The 9,479-nt window shown below is 46.1% G+C and overlaps 1 protein-coding gene across 1 annotated transcript in view; it reads left to right on the forward strand.

Moving 5' to 3' along the window:
• The window catches only part of LOC139753411 (neuropeptide CCHamide-1 receptor-like), a 10,298-nt gene extending 7,863 nt beyond the window's left edge, over nt 1-2,435 (forward strand). Inside the window, exon 3 of the mRNA XM_071669883.1 lies at nt 1-2,435. This exon is cut by the window's left edge and continues 598 nt beyond it. Within this exon, the coding sequence (XP_071525984.1) occupies nt 1-122 (122 nt within the window). The 3' untranslated portion in view covers nt 123-2,435.
• The last annotated feature ends 7,044 nt before the right edge of the window (nt 2,436-9,479 follow it).

The raw sequence follows: 9,479 nt of genomic DNA on the forward strand, positions 1-9,479 counted from the left end.
TGGACTCCCTTCGCTCCGTCCGTTCCAGCGTCTCAAGGTACAGAACTTCGGCTCTTCGGCCCTCCGAGACCATCACCCTGACCACGATCCTCCAGGAGCGGCCCTCCCCTGCCACCTCATGACACATAAACGTCAGCTCACTCCAACAGGACCTGGAGGAGAGTCTCAGTTACTCCAAGATGAGATCCTCACATACAATCGTTGATATTAACCAGGAGACAGACAATGGCACGTGCATCTACGAGGTGGTTCGATTCTAATGCTCTTTCGGCGAACATGTTAGACGCAAACTTCACTAGAGGAAGAGTGGACCACTCACAAGGTGAACCACACCCTTACAATAAGGAGGGGGAAAAGAGGAAGACATAAAGTAGATGCATGTGGTACCCCCATCAAAGCTTAGCAATAAGATCATATTTTTGCCACTCCAGACAATGTCCAATGACGATGATCCAGTGGTTGCCAGACTAACACCATCCATTACGTTTCCTCTGCCGATTGGTCATGTCTTTACCATCTTTATTCCTCACTCTCTCTCTCTCTCTCCGGTCAATCATGGAACCCTACCTGGAATGTTCAGTTGCAGGTTGACTGGGCAATTCAACTCCACAACAAGACAAACGAGTGACGCGCGCGGACCTTCGCATATAGCCCTAGACGGGCGTTAACCCCACGCCCACACACGCACCATGACCACCAACAACAGATCCACTTCTCGGTACCATTATCATCCACAATGAGTGGGCCAAGAGTCATCCACGTCTTGATTTTTCTCTTCTCACAAGGGTCAACTGCGGGTCAGTGTTGTAAACCCATAAGAGCCAAAGGAAAGCTAAGCGATGCTTGGTCTTTAGCAATACTAAATATCAGGACAGACTATATTGTGTCATATAGTGCAATAACATTGCGAGAGAAAGCCCGTGTAAAAATATTCCGATTGTCTATACCCATCTAGGTTCTAAGAGCTCCACAGGTGACGTTGGTTTCAATACTTTGGTTTCCTGTGGCTAAGAGGATGGTCGCCAAGACCTTTAAGGAAGACTGGGATAAATGGTTACTTTCCCTGGTCACTTCGACGGGGTGATGCCCCTCTTTCTGTTGTCGAGTTAGATTGTAAAGAACCGCCGCTCCTTTTGAAGTGCTGTGTGTTTTACAGCAAACATTTCGTATTAGAAAAAAGGATCCATTTACGGCTCCCATGATTATCTGGTTCGGCTCCGATCCCTAATGAAACCAGTTTCTTCCGCCGATGTAAATGAAGTTTCACAGTCATTAGTGTTTGAATACGACCCTTCACCACAGTGGATATATGTCTGTTGGCGATATCTTCCGAGTCCATTATCTGGGGAGAACGAGTACCTACATGGCCTTCGCAGGAGGATGAAAGTCAAAGACTCTTTCTTCCCTCGTTTCCCATGGAGGTCTATACAGCTGTTGGTCTCCAACTGTGTCTGTACCTCCACAGACACAGCAGCAGGGCTACAGAAGAGCAGCATTTTCACCTTCTGTTATTCAAGCTTCCTATCCAGAATTTTTCGTCTGTAAGAAAAGTAATCACTCGGAGTCTGTACTCCAACTGGCTGTACCTCCGCAAGAAATCATCTCCAGATGACTACGTCACTGTCTGGAAAGAAGCGAAGACAAAACCTGTCTGTTATCTTCCTCGCATTTCGTGAGCGAGGCAGAGCATCTGGCACTTTGCCACGGTCTTTGATCTATCCCTTGTAAGGAACAAAACATGAAAAAAAAAAAAAAGAGGGGAGGAGAGAGTGTAATTAAAGGAAACCTTGGTTATCTCCTTCGAGGGAATCTTCAGCAAAAGAGAAAAAGGCCATTTCTGTTTCCAGAAATCTTCTGGCGCAAGAATTCATCAGTCTAGAACCTAGGTGAAACATTCCAAACTTTTTTTTTTCTTTTCAGTTGATCGTAAACTGTAGTTGGTTTCGTCCCAGAATGTCTTTCGAGTCCAGAACCAACCTGGAGCCGTATCTCCCTTCTGAGGCCGTAACCCAACCCTCTTGCACGAAATCGTACCACCGACGGAACACGCATACACTGAAATGACCAAAGCAAATACATGAAACCCGCCCTCCTAAACTCGGTCTGAAATACTACTCCTCCGCCAATCTGACACCACACTCCCTAGACAAACACGAGTTACACATTCCCGTCCACGCCCCCGGACATCAAGCAACGCCAGCATTACTACAGACACCGATTCATCACTTCCCAGGACCCTTTTATGCCCATGATGCAAATGCCACAATGAAGACACGCAATACTTATTCTTCAGTTGCTCCGTACTCTACCCACATAGAAACACACGCATCGCTACACTTTATGACATTTGGGCCACACTCGGTGTTAAGAGGCTGGCTTCCTGAGCGCTGCAGGAGCACCATGAAAATAGGAGGCACTCCTGGGTCAGGAAATAAGAGCATATATATATATATATATATATATATATATATATATATATATATATATATATATATATATATATATATATATATATTGTACATACTGTGAAAAGATAAATGTCAAATGCTTTAAAAATGTTTTTCACTTTAAGCACTCACGCGATGTTATCTTCCATACCACAAGCACTTTATAACGTAACCCTTATCAAGGCTTACGCCATCTTCTGATGAACCTCCATATCTAAGCCAACATTCCTGTAGGCGTCTGACCCATACCGAGTGAGGTCAGGGGTGAGCGGAGGAGACCAGTGCATCAGGAATATCACGAAGCGGCGATGATGACGAGACACTGTGGGGGAACAATGTTCGAAACACGATCGTCCGAGACAGTGGCGACGAGATGATGTTCGAAACATCATTGCCTGTGAGTTACGTACTGCCTGCTGCACCTCATAGTTACTGAACACACTCGTGTATTCTCTGTATAACAGACACTGAGAGTTCCAGAGGCGAATAATAAGTCATCGTGAATGACATACCCCCAAAAATGTATTACGAGTCGCTACCTTGAAGCAACTGAAGGAAACTGCTCGAAGCCTATCTACACCTTTATGATTCGCTCTCACACCCTTACCCAGTGGACTCGAAACGTGATTCAGAACATATCCGGTGAACTCGATACATGATTCAGCACATACCTGTTGGTTCCGAAACGCGATTCCGGACTTACCTGGTGCATTCGAAACCTGATTCAGTCCATATCATATAACAAAATAGATAAAAAATATTTTTCTATGACATTAATTTCTATCTTGTTAGTTGATGAAACACTGGTGAAAAAGATTTTTTTTTTACACTCATTCACGTGTTAATCATTCAATTTAATCCAAGACCATCAAAGGAAACACAGGTTGTTTTGAACAACAGTAATATATTTCTGATGAAAGAAAAAAAATCTTTTCCATGTCATAAAAAGAACAGGAGAAAAAAAACATGAGCATACGAGTCGTGGAAAAAAAGTTCGGCCCTGTCATGCAAACAATGCCGAGAATCATGCAAGTAAACGATAAATGAAGATAACTTACAAATGCTGGATAATTCTTCCGAGTCCAAGCAGACGGGGCAACCTAGTGTTCCATGAAGACGACGAGATTGTCTGTAAGATAAAAAAAAAATAAAGTGATAAAGTATTGGAAAATGGTATAAATCACTGAAGAAAATAGGGAATGGATATTTTCAACAGCAAACAGGCTCTGTGTGATCACCCTTTAAGGGTTGAGTTAAAGAGTTCACAGTAGAGAGAAACCTTAAAGGACACACACACACACACACACACACTGCACTGCTGGATCAGTGTGATGGGCTGGAAAGTGTCGTGGTTCGCTTTTATTAAGTGTGTGAGAGGACAGGGTTCCCGAAACAATGCCACCAGAAGTCGAACTTTAAGTCTCGAATTTCTGTGGGATGTCGCCGGGCAATGGTGAACGGTTAAGAGCCGGGCAACTATGGCTGGAATTAGGTGACTGGAGGGAAAAGTTTGGTCATGACAGCTGTAGGGAAAGCTGGTGTTGAGATTAGAGAGTCTCGCAAATGGAGAAAGCTTTGGAGACACATTGGTGGCAGCTTCCGTGAATGGAAGACATTTTCAGTTAAAAGTCTGCGTTGAAGTTCTGATTGGCGGAAGTAACACTTATCTCTGATGTATGGATGTGAAGTACGGTATATATTTCAGCAGGTCAAGGTAAGAAAATATGGTTAGGAGTACCGGCTATGGAAAAGTTCTTGAAATCACTTCCAGATTCGGTTCACTGTTGTGTGCAGAAGAGGCAACCGTCTCCAGCAACACTGGAAAGAAAAATGGTCTCTTGGGGTCGCTGGAACTGACCTGGAAGACAACTGGGTCGTGTCACAACACTAGCCCGGGAGTATTCCTCCCATCACGCTAGGTCGACAGGGACACCCTCTGTTGAGCTACACAGCCCTCAGACCCATCATACAAGGGACGTCGAGCCCTCCCCAGTTAAGCGCCCTCAGAACGGGAGTTTTCGAGTCTCACATTGGGAAACTTTCGAAGCAACATAATCACTGGGAGAGGCCTCTGTACCGTTCGACTGGCTCTCCTCCAGTCGTTCCCCCTGCCTCCTGACGTGGGGGGAAGAGATGCCTCATGGAAAAGAATCTCCGAGCCAGTAATAGTCGACCTGGTAAACGCTGATGTGATCCTTTCATGTGACGGCGCCTCCATTGCGCTGGGGTGTGTCTCATGCCCTAAGGTGATGTTTTTGATCAAAGTTCCGACGTGGCATGGACTACCTTGAGGCGCTTTTGGCTCTCCTGTGATCTAATCACGACGAACAGGACGTGTTCTGTTGAGGTCCCCTCGTACCTGTGTGTGTGGGGGGGGGAGGGGGGGGATTCCGTACTCATAAAGACGTCGTTCATTCATTTCCCTCGTCCTTCAGTCATGTCACCTCGTGAGGTGGGATTTCATGAAGACGTCGTTCATTCATTTCCCTCTTCAAGGATTTGAAGATCACTGAGGAACGAGCTTCTAGAGATCGCCAGTGCCGTCTCATTCATTCGCTGCCTTCTGGAAATTTCTTTTTTTTCTTTTACGCGACTAAAATAAAAAAGGAGATAAAAAGATTCAGTGAGATATGAGAAATGTCAAGCGTCTCCTTTCGGTCAAACGTCTCGAGTTCCATCTCGGCAATGACGCTCCTCGGTCTCTCAATACCAGTCATGCTTCATGTTCCCCGGAGGTTACTTCTGTCTGGAGTCTCACGTCCTCGACCCAGGGATGAGTTCGCCCTTCCAGCGTCAACCTGCGTCTGCTCGGATAAGCCAGCGGCGCACGACGAGGAAGAGGACCTGGCTGCCCAAAGCCTGTGACAAATACGGCAGCGAACGGCCATACTAACCCGGTGTTGTCGACCGCAGATCCTGAAGCTTCCAAAATGATCCTTGTACGAGGTTATGTCAAATGCTAGCTGCTGGTAAAGTGAGCCTGATGGGATTTGACCGGTCTAGACCCCGTTGCTCATGGATGCGAGACAACGAAGGGGTACTCGATTACTTGTAATCGAATAGTCATTTCCCCCACTCGGGGCGATCATAGCGTTCCGATAGCGTTCCCGACTGCGACGCAAAAGGTCCTGGGTTCGAATCCTGACTATTGAAGGGTATTATATCTATATAAAAAGAATATATATATATATATATATACATATATATATATATATATATATATATATATATATATATATATATATATATATTTATATACACACACAAAGTGACTGACCCGCCACGGGCGAAACATGACGAACCTCTGGCCATCTTCAGTGAAAAAAGAAATGAGATAAAGAATGAAGACATTCATCAGGTGCTTTTCGGGAGTCTGAAGACCAAACTCGTGAAGGTGGAAAGACGAGGATAAGATGCGAGAAGGAAGGGTCCTCCACAGCTCAGCTTTTCGAGGAGAGGTATCATAACGGTCAATCTTCGTGTGGTCAGACTCCACATAGGTACTGTGGGAAGCAGCATCCAGACTTGCGGTCACTTCTTGTGTCACGTGTTAAAGCCACCTTCATTGTAACATCACCTGACTTCTGCAGTCGATTCTAGTATGGGTGCAAATGCTGACTGAAATGTTTTAGTGTCTTTTCTGTATACATGGAAAGAAAAAAAAAAGGTAACAGGAATCGCTGATACCTTTTCACACTGTGTGTATGTTTGTGAGTTTGTATGTGTGAGAGAGAGAGAGAGAGAGAGAGAGAGAGAGAGAGAGAGAGAGAGAGAGAGAGAGAGAGAGAGAGAGAGAGAGAGAGAGAGAGAGAGAGAGAGCAAATGAGGCCACTCTTCGTCTGTTCCTGTCGCTACCTCGCTAGGCGAGAAACGGCGCGTATAGTATACGTATATGAATGTGTGTGTGTGTGTGTGTGTGTGTGTGTGTGTGTGTGTGTGTGTCGAGAAAAAGCTATCTGTGAAATCTCAGTAACATACGAGTGAAAGCCATAGTTTTAAGACATTTGGAATAATGTACATATGGATATCATGTTTGTATTTTACGTATTTCCTTACTGTTCTAAATCGAGCCTGTGTCTGCTCGGCTGACGTACACACGAGAAATCAAACCTCTCACCTGAACATCCTACGATCATGTGTATTCTCGTGTGTTATGTTATCCTTCGTTTCTGTATCACTGAAGATCACTTTTTTTTTTTTTTTGGTTTCTCTCCTCAGTCTGTCACTTGTATTAAACTCTCCGAATGCAAAACAGCCATGTTTTCATATCCTTCCCACACGTGTGATTACGTACCTAACAGGCCGTAATCATTCAGGTAATTTGGCATATCTAGAAATCATGACTCTTCAACACTAAGCTACTTAACTATAACCGAACCCATGACTGAACTCATATTTTGTCCACAAGAAATGTATACGGGACGATGAGGCAAGAATGTTCAGCTCCATGCCGGAGTTTGATGGGTGATGGTTTCCTCCTGACACCGAGGAGGAGGAGGAGGAGGAGGAGGAGAAGGAGGAGGAGGAGGAGAAGGAGGAGGAGGAGGAGGAGGAGGAGGAGGAGGAGGAGGAGGGCAAAGCTGATGTTTACCTCGCACTGGGACAAGATACCGCTACATGTCTTCATAATCTCGTGTGGCCAGGAGTTGATTCCACATCAGAATTACACCCGTTACGTAACGTCAGGGTACGAGTTAATTCACCAGCACTCGTGGCGCTCGTGGGTACCTTTTTTTTCAATCACTGTCTTTCCATCTCCCTTCTCCCTCATCCTTCCATCCCCTTGCCCTCCGTCTCACGCGAGCGAGGAGGAGGCCCCGGGTGAGTCGTCCAATAGCCTCCTCCATCCTGGAGATCCCTCGATATAAGGTAAAGAAAATCACTCACACAACCCTCTTCCCTCTGTCGCCTCCTCCCTCCCTCCCACCCTGTCGCTTGTGTACCGCCTACCGCCGTGCCCGAGGCTGGGTGTCGGACATGACCTGTTGGGTGGCGGGTTAATGACCGTCCCAATAAACAGACCTCACTCACCACCGTAAGTCATGTCCTAATTGGCGGTAAACTGGATATAGCGGACGTTCGATCATAAGCGGCCCATCCGGTAGCAGCGCACGCTCTATCGGTGAGGTTTCTTGCCAATGGCGACGCTTGGGAGTGACGGACGCAAGCAAGTTACGTAACACTTTCTTGGACGCTAGTCGTCAGGTATATAGACGAAAGGCGGATAATCCCAAATAATCTCATTCACCTACGATACGTAACTGCATGACCCACTTCCTAGATGAGGATGACCTGGTGCACCCAGTCACCTGGTGACGACTCTGAGGACCCGGCTTCCTGTGGATGACTCGAGCTCTGTCAGATGTGGTTCTGTCTGACGAAGACCTGAGGATGCTGCACGAGACGAGGTGGGGGTGGGTGTGTGTCTTTACTGTGGGGAAGAAGTAACCGAGCTGAGGGCGGGCGAGGGAGTCGTGTTCTCATCAAATGGCTTTCTAAGACGAGCTTCATCACACACACACACACACACACACACACACACACACACAAACCCGGTGTGTGACAAAGACAGGAATGGTACACGGTGGGGCAAATGAAAATATGGACGCTTTCGTATATTCCTGGCGAAGTGGTGGTCCCTCAGGTGTAGGAGACCCGCGAATCGAGCCCAGATGGGTATCAACAACTCATGCACTTCACAACTGGACTGTGGAAGGTGTTGGAGAAGGTAAGAGTTGGTGGAGGTGAGTGTTGGTGGAGGTGAGTGTTGGTGGAGGTGAGCGTTGGTAGGGGTGAGTGTTGGTAGGGGCGAGTGTTGGTGGAGGTGAGCGTTGGTAGGGGTGAGTGTTGGTGGAGGTGAGTGTTGGTGGAGGTGAGCGTTGGTAGGGGTGAGTGTTGGTAGGGGCGAGTGTTGGTGGAGGCGAGTGCTGGTGGAGGTGAGTGTTAGTGGAAGCGAGTGTTGGAGGAGGCGAGTGTTGGTGGAGGCGAGTGTAGGAGGAGGCGAGTGTTGGTGGAGGCGAGTGTTGGTGGAGGCGAGTGTTAGTGGAAGCGAGTGTTGGAGGAGGCGAGTGTGGTGGAGGCGAGTGTTGGAGGAGGCGGGTGTTGTCTACCGTCTCCAGAAACTCTCTGGAGAGACAGGGACAGAGATGACGTCAATGACCCTTGACACTATTCTCCCCATTCCTTCCCTTCCCCATTCTCCCTTCCCCTTTCCTTCCCTTCCCCTTTCCTTCCCTTCCCCTTTCGTTTCTTTATCAACTGTGGTATTTTATCTGAGCTTGGATGGGTAGGTTGGGGGAAGGGAAGGGTGGCGGGCTGATAGGGGTTAAACACATCTCCGTCAAAGGAAACATGTTTATGATGAGCGAGGCCTGATTACGCTCCAGCACTGTAGAGGCTGTAAACAGTTTACCCGCAGACCTGTGGGAAATGGTATCAGACACACACATTTCCTGATGCCAATAAACAACGCAGAAAAAAAAAAAAACGTTCAATTATCTAAATGCAAATCACCAAAGGCTACGAGAGCCACCCCGGGTACTGAACCCGCTCCAATATTTACGTCAGGACATACGAAAACATTTTTTTTTTTTTTTTCATCCAATCATCGTAATGCCTTCTTAAACTAATCCATTCGACCCACACCCTTTTCGTCAACGAGAGCGAATAAGCCCATATATATATATATATATATATATGTATATTTGTGTGTGTGGACGTGTGTATGTACATGTGTATGGGGGGGGTTGGGCCATTTCTTTCGTCTGTTTCCTTGCGCTACCTCGCAAACGCGGGAGACAGCGACAAAGTATAAAAAAAAAAAAAAAAAAATATATATATATATATATATATATATATATATATATATATATTGGAAAGGATCACAATTTTGCGCGTGATTAAGATATTCGTGTTTCATTTTCCCCGTGGACTCATAGGAGACAGCGGGAGACAGCGACAAAGCAAAATAAATAAATAAATAAATATATATATATATATATATATATATATATATATATATATATATATATA

The sequence above is a fragment of the Panulirus ornatus genome, chromosome 14 (genome assembly GCF_036320965.1).
Source record: "Panulirus ornatus isolate Po-2019 chromosome 14, ASM3632096v1, whole genome shotgun sequence".
Lineage (NCBI taxonomy): Eukaryota > Metazoa > Arthropoda > Malacostraca > Decapoda > Palinuridae > Panulirus > Panulirus ornatus.